General features: G+C 52.1%; 1 protein-coding gene across 1 annotated transcript in view; it reads left to right on the top strand.

Annotated features, from left to right (window-relative positions):
- Nucleotides 1-2,904: 2,904 nt before the first annotated feature.
- Shb (SH2 domain containing adaptor protein B) overlaps nucleotides 2,905-21,704 on the top strand; it is a 120,013-nt gene continuing 101,213 nt past the window's right edge. Inside the window, exon 1 of the mRNA XM_059254287.1 lies at nucleotides 2,905-3,702. Within this exon, the coding sequence (XP_059110270.1) occupies nucleotides 3,004-3,702 (699 nt within the window). The 5' untranslated portion in view covers nucleotides 2,905-3,003. The remainder of the gene's footprint in view (nucleotides 3,703-21,704) is intronic.

Genomic DNA, 21,704 nt, shown 5'->3' with positions numbered 1-21,704 from the left:
CTGCAGCTGTGCCTCTGACTCAGTTTCTCTCTGTCACTGGTCCCAGTGTCTCCTCTGTAAAACCATATAGCTGTAACTGCAAAGAGAGTGTGTCCACCTCCTTGATGTGGACTGTCCTACAAGCATCTGGCTCCCAGAAACTCTGCCATGATGCTTCTCCACCATCTTTCTTAATATTTTCTTGTTTCTTTTGAGAATTGTTATTCCTCACTTTATCTCTGAAGGTGTGTCTCTATAGGTTCCCAAAGAAAACACCCATAGACTTTTTGCTTGTATCAAGTAAATACCACTTTAGGCCAGCCACCCCATCTGTAAACCAGGAATAACATCAGATTGCAGGGATACTGACTGGGGTTAATTATATACAATGTTTAGGGGCCAGGCAGTTACACAGGGACTCTGGAAGTTCTTGGCATAATACTATAGCATTACAATAATTCTGGCTTACAAATTATAGCTCAGAAGAAGCATTACAGGCAAAAGCATCTCTGACTTGAGGGCCAGCCGAAAGCAGAATGTAAAAAATAAGTTGTGAAATACAACTTCTCTTCCCAAACCTTCAGAAAAGCAAAGATAATGTTTCCATGTGCAGCCCACATGCAGGGAACAGGGAACAGGGAACAGGCGTCCAGATTCTGGGGAGGACTTTCTTGGCCCAGGTGGCCTGGCCTACTGCCAAGATCTGGCTTTCTTTCCTTCCTGAGCCTAGAAGCTGAAGTGAGGGAGCTGAATGGAGGTGGGGCTTAAAATGAGGATGTCCTGGCCTTTCAGGTTTTTTTTCCCCTTAATTGGGGCCTCCCTCCATGCTGGATGATTAAGTGCTTATGCAGCAGAGCAAGGATTTAAAGGGTAATTTGAGACATTTAAGACTAGGGATACCCAAAATAAACATCTTACCATCAGCTTCTGGGGCCTCTTCCTATGCCCCAGACACCACACATGCACACTTGTGGTGTGTGCACACTTTAGGACTATTTCCTAGGGATGCTAAGTGAATAGGTCTCAGGTAAGAGGTAAGTGTTATGTGAGACTGTTGGGATGTGGGTAACAGTGGGGTTTGGAAAATTCAAGCGGCCATAGGGAATGAGAGAGGCAAATAGCTTGACTGTGTGACTGAGTAGATAGAGCATAGCCTTCAGAGTCCTGGGCCTGCCTGTTGTCCACGGTGGTCTCAGGCATGAATCTGGGTAGAGGGAGGGCTTGGAAGGGATGACACTGTGGTCTACCATGTCCCAAAGTCTCAGGATGGGAGCCTGACCTCTTGCTCCAGAACATCCCTGGACTTGCTGCTGCCTACTTTAAAAGGTTACTACTCCTACAGGACACAGGACAAACAGTGTGCCGAACTCATATACACAAACTCACAATGTACAGATAACAGATGGAGATTATGGACACAGGGTGCTACTTTGGCAAATCACCATTCTTAAGGAATGTCTCAGCTCCCAGGGACTCACATCTTAGCCGTAAGCTATATTCCGGGGGTTGCCTAGCTAAATTTCAACTAGAATTAAGGTGAAGAAGGCAGGTGCCTTATTTTCAGGCAAGTTTTTGGTCTTGACAAGGATTATGCTTACCCTCTCTCAGAGTAGACTCCAAGAAAAGCTACCCCACTTTGATCCCGGTTTCCTAACATTTAGGTAATAACCACCTTGTTTTAAGTCACATCATTAAGAAGCCACCAGATCCCAGGGCTGGTATCCAAGTCCACCCGTGTGCTCTACCTCGGGCCCTCAGTTTCTCCACCTGTAAAATCGTCTCTGGATTAAATAGAGCCTCGCCAGCTCCTGCAACCTTAAGCGTTAAATGTTTACATAGCTGGTTCCATTAGGTTGGCAGTGAACAGGGTTAAAGCCCCACTTCCTGCAAGGTGAAAAGGTAAGCAAACATTTCGACCTCCCCTTAGCCTTGCTCCGGGATTGGTGCCCCGCCGGGTCCCAGCCGCCTATCGCGTCTGCATCCGTCATCTGGATTGCTAATACACTCATTAGCATAAAGAGTCTTTAGAAGACCCGGCGCCGGAAAACCTGAACCGGAGTCTCTGTCCCTTTAAAGAGAAAAGGGACCTGCACTCTTTCGTTAAGGGCATCTCCTCCGCACGGTCCTCACGGTCAACTAGAGAGGTCGTGCGGTAGTCTACCCAGCCGACTACCCCGACGGTGGGCATCTATTCCTGGGGTGCACGGCGCGCGGGCCCCCGGGAACTGCGCAGACACCTTTGGTCTCGGAGCCTGGCAGTCTCAGTCGGGAGGAGGCAGGGCCGGGCGAGCAGCAGGACTCCGGAGCCCTCGGGCACGACCCGGGGGCTGGCGCCCAGGCGGCCGTGGGAGGTGGTTCTTGCGGCGGGCGGGGGAGGTAACCGGGCGCACGCGGGGGGCGGGGCCTTGGTAGAAGGGGCGGGGCCTACGGGGCCGGGCCGCGGCGCAGGGCGGGCTCTGGCGGCCGAGTGTCACACACGCGGCGGCTCGGGAGGCGGCGGCAGAGGCAGCGGCAGCGGTAGCGGCAGGCGCCGCCGGGACGGGCAGGGGCGCGCGGGCTCCGCCAGGCGGGCGCGGGCCTCCTCCCTCCGTCGCTCGCTTGCTCTCCGACCCGCGGAGGGGCCGGGCTTGCCCCGGCGTACTGGAGAAGCCCGCAGGCAGCCGCGGCTGGCACGGGGCAGGGGCGCGCTCCGCGGGGGGGCGCGCTCGGTGCGGGCGTGAGCGGCGGGGGGCGCCCGGCCTTCCGCTCTTCGAGGCGGGGGGCCCTATGAGACGCGCCCGTGAGGGGCGCGAGATCCGAAGCTCGGGCGGCGCGCAGCGCGGGCGGAGGGCTGTGCGGCAGCGGCCGGAGCCGGGCGGCGGCCCGCAGGAGGCGGCGGCTGCGAGAACTTGAACTTGGCGACGGGTACCCCGCACGCCCCCCACCGGGGCCGGGGCGTTGCGGGACTGGGCGGCAGCGCTGCCCCCCGAATGGCTGCGGCGGCGGACGGGGCTCGCGCGCCGCGGCCCTAGGCGGCCTCTCGCCATGGCCAAGTGGCTGAACAAGTACTTCAGCTTGGGCAACAGCAAGACCAAGAGTCCGCCGCAGCCGCCGAGGCCCGACTACCGCGAGCAGCGGCGCCGGGGCGAGCGGCGCGAGCAGCCCCCGCAGGCCGTGCCGCAGGCCTGCTCGGCTTCCTCGGCGTCCTGCGGGTCGGCCGCCGCCTGCTTCTCGGCCTCGTCGGGCTCTCTGCCCGACGACAGCGGCAGCACGAGTGACCTCATCCGCGCCTACCGCGCGCAGAAGGAGCGCGACTTCGAGGACCCGTACAACGGGCCGGGCTCGTCGCTGCGCAAACTGCGCGCCATGTGCCGCCTGGACTATTGCGGCGGCGGCGGCGGCGGGGAGCCCGGCGGGAGCCAGCGCGCCTTCTCGGCGGCGGCGGGCGCTGCGGGTTGCTGTTGCGCGGCGTCGGGGCCCGGCGCCGCCGCCTCCTCGTCCTCATCCTCCGGCTCCCCGCACCTCTACCGCAGCAGCAGCGAGCGGCGGTCCGCCACGCCAGCCGAGGTGCGCTACATCTCCCCTAAGCACCGGCTCATCAAAGTGGAGAGTGCGGGTGCTGCGGGGGATCCCCCGGGAGGCGTGTGCTCCGGCGGCCGCACCTGGAGCCCGACGACCTGCGGAGGCAAAAAGCTGCTCAACAAGTGCGCCGCCGAGGAGACCGGAGCCGGCCAGAAAGACAAGGTAAGACTCCCAAGCTACTGGTGTGCATGGGAAACTGAGGCACCGCCACGTTTACCAGCCCTGCCAGTCAACTTTGCTCTTGGCATCCTGGAGTCTAGCTAGGCTACGGCGCGCACTCTGGTCCGACTCTTTCTCTTTGGCTTCTCCTCCCCAAACGCCTCCTTACAGAGCCCACAGCCTGAGCGAGAGCACCCCGCCTAGCTTTACCCAGAAGACAGACTCAGCCAGCCCTTCCTGCTCCCCCAGTAAAGTCAGCTTCGGCGGGCCTAAAAGAGCGTTTGCTCTTGTTTACCCTGGGGTTGTGTGGTGGTCCCCCTCCCAGATGTAGCTGGGAACTGAGGTCCAGAGCGAGAAAGGGACTCTCCGGGTCATCGTTTTCCTTACTGGCTGACCCTGAATGTGTGTATGTAAATGCTCCTAAATCTCGCACTCTGCGTGCCAGGTTTCCGAAGCCAAGCGAAGCGGCCTGTTGTACTGGAGCCGTATTGGGAACCCCCACGCAGGCTTTTCCGGTCTAAATGTCCGTCCTCCCGGAGAACTCACCGATCTGGTACTCCCTGCCTCCTCTCCCCAGCTCCGGAGGCGGTCTGCTAAAAGGAGACCTACCTCTGCCACCCCATCCTCTTCCCTCACTCCATCCCTTTGTGGCAACCCCCTGCCAATCAGGCCTTTTAGTCGTCCCCCTGCTTCGTAGCAAGAGTTAATTACAGCCAGGCCCCTCTGCTCCTTCTCTTCACACTCCGGAGTTGCCCTCCCTTCCCCCATAAAATACTTGCTCTGTCTACTTGTAGTGGAGGCAGTGTTTTGATTAAATCTGAGGCCCAGTGAGAGATCTCCGATCCTTAGGGCAGGGTTGCCTGGCTGTCAGGCCCCTGCTCTGGGTTCTCCCCCACATTCTTCTTGCAAGCTCAAACTTTTGCCCGGACTGATAGAGACTGGATCTCCAAACAGGGAGACATTTTCTACCTGTCAGCTGGTGCTTGGCTAGGCTTCTTTTTATTTTATGAGAGAGGTGAGTAAGGGGACGCCCTCCTTTAATTTTCCTGCCTGGCTTTCTCCCTGGGGTCATCCTCTCTCCTGCTTTGTCTGTCCAGGATGGATGGTGCGTGCAGTCTGAAGGAGCCTAGTGCTCGCTGAAACGGTGTGGGCACACATCTTGGAAGCTTGTACACTCTGGGCTTCCCGAGCACTCAAGATGCCACACTTGGATGACAGCTGGAAGCCCTAGTGACTGCACACCCAACAAGGGGGCGAGAGAGATGTCTCTGATGAGAACTGAGCGCTGTTGAGGCTTGTGATTGATGTTTCAGGAAAGACGAGAGACTCTTACAGCTTCATATATGGTCAAGCTTGGTTTGATGTGCCCACTGGGAGGACCTGGAAGCTTTTGTATGTGAAAGTTATGAGAAAGCTTTGCAGAGAGGTTTGCAGACCATTGCTCTGGACTCCCTGTCAGCATCGTTGCCCAAGACCACCCCCCAGGGGGCAGACTTTCTTTGTCCTGCTGCTGGTAGTTCAGCCGCTCACTAAAGTCTTTTTTTTTTTTCCTGGTGGCTTTCAAAACTGTAATAAACATTTTTTTCTAATTAGAGTTAAGACTTTGAAATGCTTAGTAATGATACTTTGTAGCTCTAATGTTAAGTGTGTCAAAGACTTGGCTTCATTGTCCCCAGATATTTCCCATGGGTCTTAGTTCTCTTCTGCCAGGTGCTAGAAGGGGAATCGTGTGCTGTGCATGTCTGTATGGAGTGCTGGGACAGAGGCCATCCTGTGATGGGGCCTGGTATTAAATGGGGGCTCCTGGAGGGCACCCCTGAGGCAAGACCATTGTTGCACTGGAGCCACTAGTGATTGTGGGTGGCTGGAGAAGGGTCTGGTGCTTTAGAGGACTTGTGGCAAAGTCTTCTGTGGCTGGGATGAGAGGTTAGAGTTGGACAGGACCAGGACCCTTGAGGGACTGCAGGGCCTGGTCAAGGACTTGTAAACGGAGTTGTATGGTGGTAGGGGGATACAATTTTTAAGAATCTGTCTCTCTGGGCGGTTTTCCTCTCTTACACGTTGTAGCTTTCATCTTTCAAGAGTTGTCTCTCTTGGAGGACAAGGGAGGAAATTACCAGATGCTCCTTCTATCAGGAGGAAAGGGGGCGGCCGCAAGGGAGTGGTTGTAAGACAGTAGACTAGCTAGCACAATGGTACTGAGTGTCCCTGGAAGCTGGCTAAAACACTATGGGAATGTAGGCCTGCAATTTTATTTATTTTCTGCGACAAGGCTCAAAGAATGCTGACTCACTAGGTAACCAAGGGTGGGCTTGCCTGTCTTTTTTTCTGTTTCTTTTTTTGGGGGGGGGGGATTTTCGAGACAGTGTTTCTCTGTGTACACCTGGTTGTCCTGTAACTTGTTCTGTAGACCAGACTGGCCTTGAATTTAGCCTCTGCCTCCCGGAGTGCTAGGATTAAAGGCTTGTATCCCTGCCACCCAAGCTTGAGTTCTGATCCTCCTCCTTCTGCCCATACCTGTGAGGACTACAGGTGTGGACCACCTAGTTTTATGCAGTATTGGAGATTGAACCCAGTACTTGGTAATGCTAAACAAGCAATTCTACCTAGGCAGCTGCATCCATCCTCAGCCCCTCCTCTACAGTTTCTTTAGAAAAAACACAACCAATAAAACACATTGGTTTTATTGATTCTTTGACAATTTCATAGGTATGTACAAATGTACCTTGATCACATCCACTCCTGACTTCTCACTCACCCTCAATTCCCCCTCCCCAACAATTGCTGCTCCTACCTTAATCTCCTATTTTAAAAAGTCACCTACTGAATCCAGTCAGTGCTGTCTGTGTGGACGTGGGCGAACTACCGGGGCCACCCTGAACCCCAACAGCTATCAGTTGCCAGTAGCTCCTCAGCTAGGGGTGGAGCCTCACGAGTCCCTCTCCCACCCATGGTAGGATTATTGACTGGCTCGATCTTGTACAGATCTTGTGTGGGTAATCGCAGTTACTGTGAGTTCAGGAGTGTCTAGAAGACAGCGTTTTAAACCACATTCCTCCCATCCTCCGTCTCTTACTATTCCAGCTCATTCCCTGAAGCCTGTGGCTTGACAGTTCTGGCGGGAGCCTTGGGAGTGCATTTTGACTGGTCCTGGATCCCACTTTGAGAACCCTGATGCCATGGTCCTGGTTCTCCACTTAACTCTCAAGTCTTCTGGCCAGGACCACTTTGGATACAGGCTGCAGGTGCACATCTCCAGCTTAGTATGTGGCCAGTACCTCCCATCTGGCAGTCAGAAGGCAGTCTGGTTTTCACATTATTTCTACCAGACAGCATTTGGAAGGCAAGAACCTACTGTGATCCAGCCCTGAACATCCCTGTACATCCCTGAACCTGTCTGTCTTCAGTCCCCACCGGTGGCTGCAGGAAAATCCCCCTTAGCCTGGGGCAGCATTGCCTCCTGTTGTAGTCCTTAGAGAATTGGCCTGTGCCAGTGTCCAGATTTAACCCCAGACCCGAGTTGAGAGTTCCTGCGTCGTGCAGTGGAGCTGGTGGTCCGTGCAGCCATCTTGCTGTGCTGCTCACACCATGGTTCAGTTTTGGGGTCCCTTCCTGTCCTCCAACACTTTTCCCTTGTCCCTTAACCATTCTGTCATCCCCCTGTTCTCCCAGGTGAGTGAGTCCTGGGGCACAGCCCAGTCCACCAGCACCACATCTCTTGTTCTTACAGACTCACTTGGGAAAGAGACTTCCCTGTTCCAGATTCTCCCCTAACGTAAATTAGCTAACCAGCATCTTGTGCTCAGAGATGGCGGAAGAGAGTGAGTTGTGGGAAGGAGGCAGAGGTTAAGGTGTAGAGATCTTTGGTCTGAGCTTCTGGAGGAAGTGGATGTGTTTTTTCGTCATTTTTTCCCCATGGTGCTTTTGCCTTGAGAACTTGGGGGAGGTCTTTATCTGTGAAGTAGGCATTGAAGGTGAACCTAGAGGCAGAGGTGGGATTGAAGCAGGATGGGACCACTGTAGGCTGTAAGGGGGTTTTTGTGTCAGACTGAGTGTGTGCATATATGCTTACGACCATAAGACCTCATTGTAGGATGTGTTCTTGGAAGCTAGAGCACATACACAGTGGGTCTAATTGGGAAATGAGAGGTGACAATATAAAAGGCGTGGCAGGGGTCTGGTACCAGGTGGGGGCCTCAGTTCGGGTCTCCCAGGTGAGTTTTTACACAGGGTAGGGGAGGAAGGGGGGCTTGTTCTTAGAGCATTGGTTCTGAACCTTCCTAATGCTGTCCTCCTGTTGTGGTGAGCCCAACCATAAAATTATTCTGTTGCAACTTCATAACTGTAGTTGTGCTACTGATTCAGTTGTAAGTATCTGATAGGTGACCCCCCATGGAGTCGTACCCACAGGTTGAGAACCGCTGGCTTAGAGCCTTAGGCACATCTGGAGGAGATAGCCCCGAATTAGGGGGCAGTTGTAATGTATTTCGGGTGAGAGGTAGTAAGGGTCTGAGCTCCTGGGAGAGAAAAGAAATTGTAGTAGGTTGAAGTAGGTAGAGCTAATATCCTTCAGTTATGCTTTTGGGGGAAAAAAAAGACCAACCCCCCCCCCCAAAAAAAAAGGGCGGGTAGGTGCATACCTTTAATTCCAGCACTCAGGAGGCAGAGGCCAGAAGATCTCTGTTGAGTTCAAGGCCAGCCTGGTCTACAGAACAAGGGCTACACAGAGAAACCTTGTTGGGGGTAGAGGCAGGGAGAAGCCAGTTACTTCGTGGGTTTCCTTGGATGCAGCCAAACCGGTCTCATCCAGTCAGGTTTTGTGCTGGTGGTGTTTCTTTTGTCATAATTAAATGGTGTTTCCAGTACACCTGGGAGAGTCAAGATGCATCATGACATCAGTTGGCCAGATTTGAGATACATGGTAATGTGTACCAACACGTGGTATTTTGTCCGCATCCACAGAGTGAACACATTTTCCACAGCTACAGGATAAATAATAATAATTTTTAACTTGAAAAACACCTACCAGTTAGTTTCTGAGCTCTTTGCTAGGCAGGAGGAATTCAGAGAGAAGTAAGTGTGGCTGAGGAGGTGTATCAGGGTACAGAAGAAGGCTGTGTGTCCTGGGCTTTGCAGCTGCCTGTGGACTTAATTATAACCCTCTGGCACTCGATGGTGAGAGAAGGAAAGCCAGGTCTGTATTCCCAGCTACTCTGGAAGTTGAGGCAGAAGGATTATAAATTCAAAATCTATCTGGGTGGCTACAGAGTGTTCGAGGTCAGCCTGGTCAACTTAGATCTTGTCTCAAAGTAAAAAGACTGGTCTGGAGAGATGGCTTAGTGGTTTAGAGTACTCCCTGCTCTCCAGAAGACCAGGGTTTAATTCTCAGTACTCACATGGTACTCATACATAAGCTCACAACCATCTGTAACTCCAGACCTAGGGGGTCCAATGCCCTCTCTTGGTCCCTGCGGGCACCAGGCACATACATGATGCACAGATAGCATGCAGGCAAAACATAAAAATAAAAAGTCAAACAAACAGACAAAAAGCAGTTGAGGACAGAGAGGGCTGAGGTGTTGCTTAGTGGTAGCATGTTTGTCTAGCATGCACTAATGTGTGACGAAACTTTCCCCGGGGAGACAAACACAAGTCTTGGCAGTTTTCTCCTCTGAGAATCTTTGCAGCTCAGCTTCCTTCCTTCTGAGGAGACTCGGCTTTTCTTGTTTACTCTGGCTGGGAGGGGCCTAGTGAATCTGGTCAGTTTCAGGGACTTCAGGAAGCTATTTTGAATTGTTTACCTTCCTGCTCAAGGAGCTTCCTGAAGGATGGAATGTTTCAATCTCAGGTTTTGCACAACCACCAGGCCCTGGATCCGGTTCCCAGTACCTTGATTTCTCTCCGCCCCCAAATTGAAACAAAATTGTTGACCATACGTGGACTTGTGGACTTGTGTTTTCTTACTTCCTAAACCCCCAAACAGTTGTGTAACCATGTATGTATTAGGTCTTATAAGTCAGCTAGACAGGGCTTCATATACACGGAAGGCAAATATCACTGTGCCTTTTTTCTTACTTTGTTTATTCTTTAGAGACAGGGTCTCTCTGTGTAGATCAGGCTGCCCTTGAACTCACTGAGGAGCCTCCTGCCTTTGTCTCCCGAGTGCTGGCTTAAAAAAGATGTGTGCCTCCACGCCTGGTCTACTACATTGTATATAGGAGACTTAAGCATCCTTGGTTTGTGGTATCTGAGGAGAGTGCTGGAGACAACATCCCCTGGGTATCAAGAAATGAACAAGCACACTAGGTTCTCAAGCCCGAGACGGTGTCCGAACCTAAGGAAAGGCTGACGTGTGTGCAGAGGGCTGGACAGGTCTGAATGCTGGCAGTGAGGGAGGGCCGTCGGAAGGTGCCAGGTGAGCTGACTCTTGAGGGATGAGTGGGAATGCCTGGGCAGGCGGCTGCTGTGTGGAGGATGGTGGGGCTGGAGGCAGGTGCAGGGGGGCCTCACAGTTGGCAGAACTGGTCTCGTGGGCCTTGCTGCAGGGGAGTTGACCTGCCGTTTGGTCTTTTCACATAAAATCACTAGTCAGGATCAATGGAAGCCAGGGTCAGAATGTCAGCCATTTCTATTTGATTGACAGCCATCTCCTCCAGTCCTTAAAGTCCTTTTTTTAAAGGGGGGGGGGGTTCCTTTTTGGAAAAGGTTAGGACCAAAGTTTATTGCTGTAGTTTGGCTGAGGACAGGTTCCCCATTCATGTCCCAACCCTTGAAAGGCGCGTGAGAGAAGTGCTGCTTACCAAAGCTGTTTTCAGGGTTAATTCCGCAGGTCACAGAGTCCTCCCAGTCACTCTAGGTACTAGGTCCAAGTGCTACGACAGCTATTGCTCCATCACAGGTCACTGCAGCCTCCTGGGTTTTAAACTAGAAGTCAGCCACCCCCCTTTTTAAAAAAAAAAAAAAAAGGGCCAGAGCCAGGCAGATCATGCTTTCAGGTTTGAGGGCTGGATCGTCTGGTCTCCCTTGCAGCTGGTTGGCTCGGCCGTTGTAGCTAAAAACGGCCTTAGAGTATATTAGTAGGCATACTTGTGTTCTGGTACAACTTGATTTTCAAAGCCAGGCAGCTGGCCCCTGGGTTATAGTTTTCTGCCTAGGCATCGAACACTGAGTATCATTTCCGGTCTTGATGGGACTCACTGATTCCCCTCGTACGACAGGGTGGGGTCCCAAGAGCAGAAGCCCATGAGGGGTCTCGATGGCATCCGGGACAATGTCCCTTCTGCTGGACGTTGTTTACTGACGCCAGTCACAACGCAAGGCCAAGATTCAGAAAGGGAGGTAAGGGGCAGGGGTGCAGGCAAGGGGCAGGGGCGCGGGCAAGGGGCAGGGATGCAGGCAAGGGGCAGGGGTGCGGGCAAGCCATCCTCAGGCTCTCAGTGCTGTTCCCCTGCTGTGCTGTCAGCCCATCTTACGGATAAAGACGATGAGGTACAGAGAAGTGTCAGGGCTTCCGAGTATCAGGACACGGTGCACACCCGTGCATTCTGAGTCCACTGCCCTCGTGCTTCCCACGGATTTGGCCCACGGTTTCCAGTTTCAATGGCCGTGGGAAGGCCTTGCTGTTCTGTGATGGTTGTCACGTTTCTCTGCCCTTGCACTGAGTGTTCCCCTTCTCACCTCCCTCCTTGCTTTTACCCAGCTGGATTCTCTCTTCCCCCGATCTCTCCACTGCTGAATTCCACAAAGGAGATGTTAATGCTGCACTTGAGTTATTTTATAGAGAAATCCTGCACACAGAGTAGGCGCGTCCCAGAGGACAGCTGCACAAAACGCGTGTCTTGTAACTGTCATGTCTTCTCACTCTAACACGAGACCTTCCCTCCCCCAAAGGATTGGCTAGGCCGTGTGTGCCCTGCTGTAAGATGAAAGCTGGTGGGTGGCACCTCTCTGACCGCATCAAGAAAGAACTTAAGTTTCCTAAAAGGAGATCAGGTGACCGTCTTCTCTAATCATACACTCTTGGGAACAAGACTGATTAGGGCTTAACCTCGAGGCTTGATCCTATCCTCTCCTGCTCCCAAAGCATTGCTGGTCTCTAACCTTGGCTTTCAAAGGCACATCTGAAGCAGGTGTGGTTTCCTGTGGTCTTGCAGCCAAGCCCTCCTCTGGTGAGTTTTAACTTGATTTGTAGAAGCAGAGGTCAGCTTTGGTCATTGAAGAAAAAAAAAAAATCAAACCTGGACTTGGGGCCCAACAGATGGCTCCGCAGCCTGAGTTTGATCCCTGAAGCCCACGTGGTGAAAGGAGAGGACCAACCTTTTGAGGTGGTTCTGTGACCTCCACATGGGTGCCCACACACACACACACACACACACACACACCCCAAAAACGAACCGGAAAGCTGGGGCTGCTGACTCGCTGGCAAGCCATTGGTTAGAGGTGCATTGATAGAAACAGGTTGCGGTGGTCTGATTTCTCCACTTCTGTTGGTCCTGTATTGTCCGAGGACTTGCTACGTGCAGGTCATTGTCCAGAGCTGGGGGATGTGAGGATGTGCAGGAGCTGGCCAGTGCCTGAACATAAGGACCTTCCGGTGGGGGACACAGAAACCAAAGGTTGGAACCCAGATCTGTCTGCAGGACAGGAGTGATACGTAATCAGTCTCTGGGCGAGCTGAGAGCGATCCTGCAAAGAGCCTGGTCTGGGCAGCACTGTGGAGCTGAAGCCGAGAGGAGGGGAAAATGCCCTTCAACAGCGCGAAGCCAGGCAGGTGCCTCCGAGGAGGAGATGTTTGGGCGGAGAGAGTACTTCTGTGGCTCAGGGAGTTTGCGCAGTCCTGCTGGCTGGTTGTACTGCACGTATTCTGAGCCCGCCGCCGTTGTGTGTGCTTTCTATGTAGTTCCTCTGGCTGCCCTCCTGCCATTTCTGTTTTATTCATTTTGCTAGTACAAGGCAGAGATGAGACTTGAAGCTGGGTCCAGAGGCTGTTTCTAAGCCCTGTGCTGTATCACCTCAAATGGCATAATCTCACACCCGAGTTTTCCTGCTTTGTTTGTGGTTTGCTTTACTCTGTAATTTCCCTGTACCCATAAGAGCGACTGGTACTGCGATCTTGTAATTATTCCACAGCCCGATGGTCACTTTTATGCCTGTAACTCACTGGCTTCTCGGAGCCACGTTGGGGAAACCGCGGCATTCCCCATTAGCCGATGGAGAGTTGGAGCAGAACCTGTCCTGCCTCTCTGCAGGATCTGGCTGGACCGGCAGCCTTGTCTTCTGAGGCCAGTGCCCTCTGAGCCAGGGTGGGGAGGCGACTTGGCCAGAGCTTGGGTTGGCAGGAAGGGTGACAGTCTGATTGAGTTCCGTTTCTTCTTATGTTTTGGTTCTGAAACGCTTTGCGGAGACCATTGAGGCGCATGGACTGAGGGCCTTGCTTCCACAATGGAATTTTCCTTTGCTTCCTGTTTGGTATTTTCCAGTAATATTTCTATTAATGTTTCACTTTCAGAGGTGCTTACTTCCTGAGAAGTGGGAGCTTTCTCAGTGCTGAGCCAGGAAGGACTGACTTTTCCTCTTGGTCATTCAGTTCCTTTCTGTTTTCTCCAAGGAGACCTGGATTTCCCATCATCCTGGAAGGGAAAGGGCTGGGGGGGGGGGGTCCTGGGGATGGAGAAAGGGTTAGTCAGGACCCTGGGGAGTGACTCAGCCCTTGCTGGTGAGGCACTTAGAGTAACTAATGGTCAGAAAGTGGCTTCCCGAGGCCCAGAAGAAATGGCTTGACAGGTGTAGGGGTGTGTGTGTGTGTGTGTGTGTGTGTGTGTGTGAGTGGAGGTCCTCTGAGTAGGATTTGCTAGCTGAACCCAAAGTCTCCAGTTGGAATGAGAATGACTTCGTTTATGTATTCTCTTTTATTCAGTATCTCTTGCTTAGAAGTGCCACATGCTGGGTGCTGTTGTGTGTAGGTGGTAGGGTAGAGCTGTGCACCAGACATGAATACCTCACTCTCCCTGGAGTAAATAAAGCTTAGAAGGGACTTTACTGAAGGGCCAGGTGGCGTGAGCTGTACCTCTCCAAGAGAGAATTGCACACAAGAGAAGGGCCAGGCAAGAGGGGGAGGCAGGAGCTGGCAGGGTTGTTGAAGGGGCAGTGCAGAGGTCAGCACCCTTGGGCAGGGCAGGTCGAGACTGGGGCGTGCGGAACAGGCAGAGATCTTGAGCCTCATGTGTAGAAGAGGTCTTTCACTTGAACTCCAGTTCGATAGGAAGCCAGTAGAAGTTCTGAGCAGAGTTGTTGCATGGTCTGGTTTAAAGAGGATTGCTTCAGGGCTGGCATTTGGCTCCGTGCTGGAGCACTTGGCCTACTGAGTGAGAGGCCTTGGTCAGAGAGCAGAATGGAGGGCACAGGCAGGGCATTGAACTGGGGTGCCCAGCATCAGGTGATGAGAAGAGGTCCAGGTCTCGGAAGTAGAGACCCGTGGTTTCCTGGCAGATGACTAGCAAGACAAAAGTCAATGTGTCTGCTAGTTTTGGCTGAGTAGCTGGGAAGATGAATGGCCACTGGCTTTGTTAGGGGTTCCTGAGGACACAGGAGATAGGGATGGCCTCTGTCTGGGACTGCAAAAGAAAGTGGGAATGCAGGAAGCAGAGGAGGCCACGTGAAGGATGGCTACAGGGAGTGAGTGGGTAAGGTGGGCATCCAGACAGAAGGAGCCGTCCCCAGCTGTGGGACTGGAAGCTGAGCCTGCTGTGTGCATTCAGCTGTGGTCAGAGCTTGAGAGGCCCTGCAGGGTGTTACTACAGGGTGCTGAGAAAGGGGACAAGAGGGCCAGTGCTTTAGGGGAGGAGGCGCTGGTCTGCAGTCAGCAGTCAGTGCCTCTCTCCTGGAGAGGGTGTGGTCAGGGCTCCACCAGGGCCGCGGCTACTCTGGTGCACTGAGCAGAGTGCCCTGCTACTGACCACTTCTGATTATAGGGCCTCTGGGGTGCAGGGAAGAGGCCATCAGTGAGGTGTGGAGTAGGACTCCCCAGTTTATAACATATTCTAAACATAAAGATGACCAGAAAGTTCCCGATGGCGAAACCTCACCGTCTCAGCGGCCATGCGTTCTCAGAAGGCCAAACAGCCCCACAGTCCGGATCTCTGGTTCATTCTAAGCCACAGCATGTGATTTGGGGAGTGTGTAGCATTCTGGGAATGGTGCAGCCCCACCTGCCCTTCTGTATGTGGTGTTGTGAACTAGCTCTGCCCAGAGGCAGGACTTGGCAGTCAGTATGTGGTGTATCAGTGTTGGTGGTAACTTTATCTTTTATAACAAGATTAAAGGTTGATAGAGAAACAAAAAACTAAAACAGAAGCCAGCTCTGCACAATTCAGAGAAAACCACCGCTGTTCCCGTTAGTGTTCTTGTGACTCACCATCTTCAGAATATGTAGCGGTCTGCCTTTCCTTCCATATCAGTTTCTTCTTTCTGCCTTGTCTGTTTCATGGACTGGTGTCTTCATTGTCTCAAATGTGCAACAGCAGTGATTTGTGCATCTCTTGCTTACCAGTTTTCACTAACTGAGCAGAAGTCTGTGATGATGTCCCTGGTTAATAGGAGAGTTGCTGGGTACAATGGTAACATGCTTGGTTGCTCTCAGTGTTCTGGAAAGGCGATTTCACTTCGGGCCTGTTTACTCTTCTCCACACACTGGGGAGTTGGATGCAGTTTGGTTTGGTTTGTGGTTTCTTGGATTGCTGGTGGCATGTGCACATTAGCTGTTGGTTGCCTTTGGGAAGTTGTTTATTTACCTCTGTCTTCTGCCCATTCACGCCCACTGCCCCACGGCGGCGGGGTGATCTTCCTGTTGGAGTGTAAGAACTCTGCAGTAAGGATGGCGGCCTGCTTGTTTTGTAGAATGCTTTCTCAGTTTTGCAGTTGAGGTTCTATGTCTGACGCTTGTGCTTTCTTACAGTGAATTATTTTCTGTGGTCAGCTCGGGCTCAGTGCTCCTCATGGTGTCTTACCCCTTACTCCAGTACTCGCCGGTACTGATCCCATGGTTTGCTGTGGACTTCTTTCCTTTTTTATGACTAACTAGTGTGATTCTGGGCACCCTCTCTTGCTTGCTCCAAATCTGCCTCTTTTCCTTCAGGCGCCTTTTTAAACTAAAGTGTCTTGGCTTTTCTTGTCCTGACAGTGTTTAGTTCACAGGTGATTACAATGATGATAAAGCTTTTATATAAAATACCTTTTATGTGCAGATACCCTGGCACGTACTACAGTTGCAACTCGTGACACCCAGGGAAGTAACCTAGTATTAGTTCTTAATTTTATGCCAGACCTGACGCGCGCACGCAAGCAAGCAAGCAAGCAAGCAAGCAGGAGAGCTACCCTATCTCTGGTTGTACGGGTGTCCCTTCTAGCACTACAGGACTAAACTGGCTAGGTATGTTTGGGGCAGTCATCCAGTGGTTCACTCTGCCTTTGTGACCTTAACCTGAGAAATTTGCTTCACTTTTGGACAGTGAGTTTGTAAAGGAAGATGAGTTGTTCAGTTGTCTGCGTAGTTAACCTTAAGAGGCCAGTCAGTGTCCATCCCTTGGATGAGCCTTGTAGGAGAGTCACACTCGATGGATGAAGCCCAGGTGCTGTCAGAGCCTGGGACAGTTGGATGCTGTATAGAGATGCAGTTAAATGACTTGCAGAGCAGCCGAGAGGCCTTTGCAGACAATGTGGGTTCAGGCAGTGGCAAAGCAGCCTGTGGGTAGGAACATTTGCATGTGAAGGATGGAAGAGACCTTGGAAGGTGTAGGAACTACAGGTCACTTACACTTTTTAACACTTTAATAAAATCCAATGCAAATAGTATTTGTAGATTTCTTCCGTTTCCTTCATTTTTTTGTCCCGTTCAGCCCAGGTGTTTGCATCCTCGTCAGAGGCCTGTCTCACTCCTGGCTTCAGCTAGGTCTAGTACATCCTGCCATGTCTGCTATGGGGACTATGACAGTAATGAATTCATGCTGGAGTGCCAGATTAAGACCAGATGTGTTTGGGGGTGGGAGGGGGGTAAACCTGGGGAAGGACAGATGTTTGAATGCTTGACAGTTTCTGTAGCTTGAAGAGGCCACGGAATATCTGTCTCGTCCATACACTCACCCTGTGTAACACTGTGCCATTCAACCTTAAACCAGCCTGGTAGCCGTTAGGACCAGCAGGAACACAGATTTGTAAAGTTTAATTTGCTCAGCTCACACTTTAGATAACTACGCCACAATTCCTCTTAATTATGTGTGTGTATGGATGCTCACATGTGTGTGAATGTGTATGCACATGTTTGCATGTGTGTGGCTGTGTGCACACGTGCTCATGGGTATGAGTGTGTGCCCATATTTGCTTACATGGGTGTGTGCATGCATGTGTGCATATGTGTGTTGTATGCTGTGTTTTTGTTTTCTTTCTCCCTTCTGTATAATCCTCCACTTCCTTTTCTTCTCTTCCTCCTCTCTTTTGAAACTGGTCTTGCTATGATGTCTTAGCAGGCCTGGAACACACGGTGTAGATCGGGTTGGCCTTAAACTTTTTTTTCTCTGTAGCTTTGCACCCTTCCTGGAACTCACTCTGTAGCCCAGGTTGGCCTTGAACTCACAGAGACCCGCCTGCCTCTGCCTCCCGAGTGCTGGGATTAAAGGTGTGTGCCACCACCTCGTGGCCGGCCTTAAACTTTTGAGAGCTTCCTGTTTCTAGCTCTTCCCAAGTGCTAGGATTGTAGGTGTGTACCATGCCTGCTTTCTAAGCCTGGATGGTAGTTGATTGTGTGAGCTGCTCTCCTAGATCCATAGGCCCCTGGGAGGGCCTGGGGCGCTCTTAGTCTGACCATCACTCCATCCATCCCAGAAAATGTCAATGATAAGTACATTTGTCCCTTACCACTCAGGCCAGCCTTTTGCACAACTTGGGTTGAGGTTTTTTTTTTTTCTTTGTAATTTATTTTTATTTTATGCTTATGGGTGTTTTGCCTGCATGTATGTATGTACACCATGTGCATACCTGGTACCTTTGGCAGCCAGAAGAGGGTGTGGGATCCCCTAGAACTCGAGTTCCAGATGGTTGTGAACTAGATGGTATGTGCTGAGAACTGAACCTCAGTCCTGTGCAAGATCAGCGAGCGCACTCAACACTGAGCTGTCTGTCCCCTCTCTCTGAATAGTGTGTGTCCGTCCGTGTCCCCCCCCCCCCCCCCCCCCCCCCCCCCCCCCCCCGCTTGTGGTTGTGTCTGCTGAAGCTCTGCTGGCCAGATTCCTTTTCCCCCTCTGTGGCACATAGTACTGCTTGCTAAAACCAGTCTGACCTTGCCCTTTCCACGTAATGACCTGTGGATGTATGATGATACCACCTCAGAGCAAGCTATGGCACTGTCCTGCAGGGCCAGGTTCCCAGCCAGGGCACCAAGTGCTAAGGACAGGGACTTCAAGATTACAGTGGAGGGCTTTGGTGAAGCCCAAACTCAGGAGCTTGCTATAAAGTAGAAGGGACTGGTCAGAGCAAGTTCCAAGTCGGTGGGCCAAGATAAGTGCTAAGAAGTTCTCTCAGGAAAAACAACAATAACAACAAAAATAACAACCCAGTGATTGGATGAGGAGCAGGGCCTTAGGGGTGAACTAGGGAGTATTCAGAGATAGAGGGGAGCCACAGGCCTAGATTCCAGAGGAGAGATGTCAGCACTTAGCAGGCAGCACGTGAGGAAGAGATTGCCTGGCTGAGTACACGGTTGTTAGGAGCTGCACATTGTGTCCTTGTCCTCCCGGCTAGCCGGCAAGGCCATGACTGGGAACTCAAAACTGTTGATCCAAACACTGCGGGACCCTATTGGTGGTCCATTGGTTGTGCCGTGAAGCCAGCCTTGGCTTTGGGAGCAGAAGCCTGATCTCACATGCTATGCCTGGACTTAGAATACATAATTAGCTTTTCCTGGAATGGCCCACTGTTACATGGGGTTAATGAGAATTGCGTTGCCTGACCGCTCACTGTATAGTATACTCTTGCCACATGTGAGCTTCATGGTTGGTCTTTGTGAGGGGGTACCATGAAGATCCCCACTTCACAGGTGGCAATATGAGATGTTTAGGGGAAATGAGCCAGGCACTGTAAGGGTTAAAGAAAGCCATTGCTTTCTGTGGCAGAGCACAGGGCCTGGCCTGTGGAAAGAGCCTTATGACTTTTTTATTACTTTGACAATGCTTGTCCTGGTCCTTAGCCCAGCTTTAGACTTAGGGTTTCTTAAAGCCACAGTAAAGCAAGCACGATTTTCCGGCCCTCAGCCGTCCTCAGAAAGGACCCTGTCCTTTTCCTTCCCTGCAAATGGAGAGCAGAAGGAAACACTTTGTGGGACCAGCCCTGAGTCCTAGGGCTGGGTGTGCTGCATGCAAGTCCCCACACATGCTTTATGAAGCCCATTTTTTTTGAGGAGGAAACTGAGGCATACAGATGATACAGCTAGTAGTGGGCAGAGCTGGACCTGGGGCTGTGTCCACCCCTGACCTCTGTGCTGCTCAGGTGCAGAGGGTGTTGAGAGGACAACTCTGTCAGCTCTGGTGGTCTCAGTCAGTACTGTGAGGCCGGCCAAAGCCCACTAGTCTGTTCATGGTGGGTGATGGAAGACACTGGACCAGGGAAATGACGGGGTCAGATCTGTGCTTTGGAAAACCTGTGTCTGCAGCCCAGGGGGATGAGCTAGAGAGGGAGGCCTCAGTGGAGCCCTGAGGTGGAGACCTCAGTTAAGCGACTGTCAGATGTGTCAGCAGGGGCAGCAAGGATCTGACCCAAGTTTGCATCCTTAAGCCATGAAACGTGTGCCTGGCCTTTTGGGCAGCTCTTAGAACCGCACTGGTCAATGGAGGGAAATCGATCAGGCACTTGTCAAGGTATAGGTTTTTCTGGATCACTATTGTCCATAGCCCAATGCCCTGTGGAAATCTGTAACTTACTTCATCTTCAGAACAGCTGTCCACATTCTGTCAGGATCCCAACGTCTAGGTGAGATTGGAAATGCATCACACCTTGATACTGTTGACTGCTCACCTCTGAAGGACATAAAGCAAAAAAGGGCAGAACACTTGCTTGGCTCATCTACACGAGGCTCAGGAGCTGGTGGAAACAGCCATGTGTGTTCTGAAGATGGATGGAGCTAGCCATTGAGGCTTGGTTTGGAGGCTGTGCTTCCAACCACATGGAGTTGGAAGCATTCCCATGTGTCAGGGCCAATGGTGACTGCTAGAAGGGAGCCACAGCGAAGTCACCCCATGGTCCTTGATGTCCTCTGAAGAGGAGAATGCAAAGGGAACAGGTAGAATGGGAGTCTAAGCTCATGCTGACCTGTGACCTGTGGACAGGTCCTCCCAGGGGACGAGGTCTTTGAGAAACAGTAGGTGCTGAGAGTCCTTTGGGTCACCAGAGGAAAGCAGCAGCCTCTGGGGGTGCCTGCTGGTCTCGGGGACACCCTGAGGATTCCCCAGCCAGTTCTCTCTGCCTTTGCAGTTCTGTCTCTGGCCAGTCTGTCCAACAAGGGGGCAGAAAGAAGACTCAAAGATGGAGGTATTCCCCTGCTGCTTAGCAGGCTCTGTGGTGACTGTGAAGTGACAGGGTGGCGGGAGTCAGTGTCGTCACTTGCCAGTCACCGCAGGACAGCTGAGAACGCTGTGACAGCCTGGATTCCCTTGTCAGAACTTGGGCTGAAGCTTGTCCAAGTGCGAACACTGAACTCGGGTGTGTGACTGGTTTGCCTCCTGCCCTTGCCTCATGGCAGGGTCTAACTCTGGGTCCCCGTGGGGTAAGGTGGCTGTGGGCCTTTTGTTTGGAGGCATTGCTGAAGGTTTTAGCCATGACGCCTCTGGTGGCCGCAGAAACGTCTGGTAGTGACAGCCCACAGCGCACTGCTCCTGAAGTAGTTTGGTCAGCTTGTAGTCCGTAGATGGAGACCGTTCAGTTTCTGAGTTTCTTTCTTTGCATCCCCTCCCCCACCCCCTTATTAGAGGTGCTTTATTTTTATTTTATTTTATTTTTTGGTGCCTTCCTGACCCCGTCTCAGACACCTGGACCCTTTCTTTTTGACAACACCTCTGCTCTCGGGGGTCTGGCTTCGCCTGTGTGAAGTGGTAACAGGCACCCTGGAGCCTCGGGTTCCCTAAAGTTCAGCAGCTTGTGGCTCCGTTGGCACTCCAGCCTTCTGTACCATGGAAGCAAATGTCGGTGGCATGCTGTCTCTCCTTTTTAGAGTTATTTTATACCTGGGTGGTAGAAGTATACTGAAACAGGACTCCAGGTTCACTCATTCCTGTGCCTTCCGCAGACTTTCACAAAATTCAGACAGGAGTCAGAGCTGCTCTGGCTGAGACCTGCCTTCCTCTGAGATCTATATATTTGACTCTCAAAGGCTTGTGTGAATCGGACACGGAAGTGACCGTACATTCGATCTAGAAGTCAGAGACCAGTGAGTAAGATTGTCACCCTTAGTCTGCCTCTATAGCTGCGGAGTGATAGACCCTGCTCCGTGATGAAAGAGCACCGTTTTGTAAGGACTTCTGGTGTTTACCAGCCGTGGTCCAGATGTTCAAACATTGACTGGCATCTGTGGGTGGACTCAAAACCTTGAGTTTGACTTAGGGGTTTATACTGTAGCAGGCTGTGTGTGTTGCAGGTTGTCATGTGTCATATTTGATTTGAAAACTCGCCTGCAGGACTGTGGAGAGTTTGATCCCAGAACCTATGTGGCGTAATGGTATGTGCTTGTAGTCTCAGCACTGAGGAGGCAGAGGTAGGCAGCTCCGTGGGGCTCCATGGCCGGCCAGCCTAGCTTCCTTGGCAAGCTCCTGCCAATGTGAGATCCTGTCTCCAAAAGCAAGGTGGACAGCCATGGAGGAATGACCCCTTTAGCCTTCCTTCACCCACGTTCCTGCATACATGTGAGCAATGCGCACATATACTATATATATATAGTATAAAGCCCTGGGTTCACTCTGCAGCGGGGA

Source organism: Peromyscus eremicus, chromosome 2 (assembly GCF_949786415.1).
Source record: "Peromyscus eremicus chromosome 2, PerEre_H2_v1, whole genome shotgun sequence".
Taxonomy (NCBI): domain Eukaryota; kingdom Metazoa; phylum Chordata; class Mammalia; order Rodentia; family Cricetidae; genus Peromyscus; species Peromyscus eremicus.
Note: the sequence above shows the minus strand (reverse complement) of the source record. Positions and strands in the feature narration are given on the sequence as shown.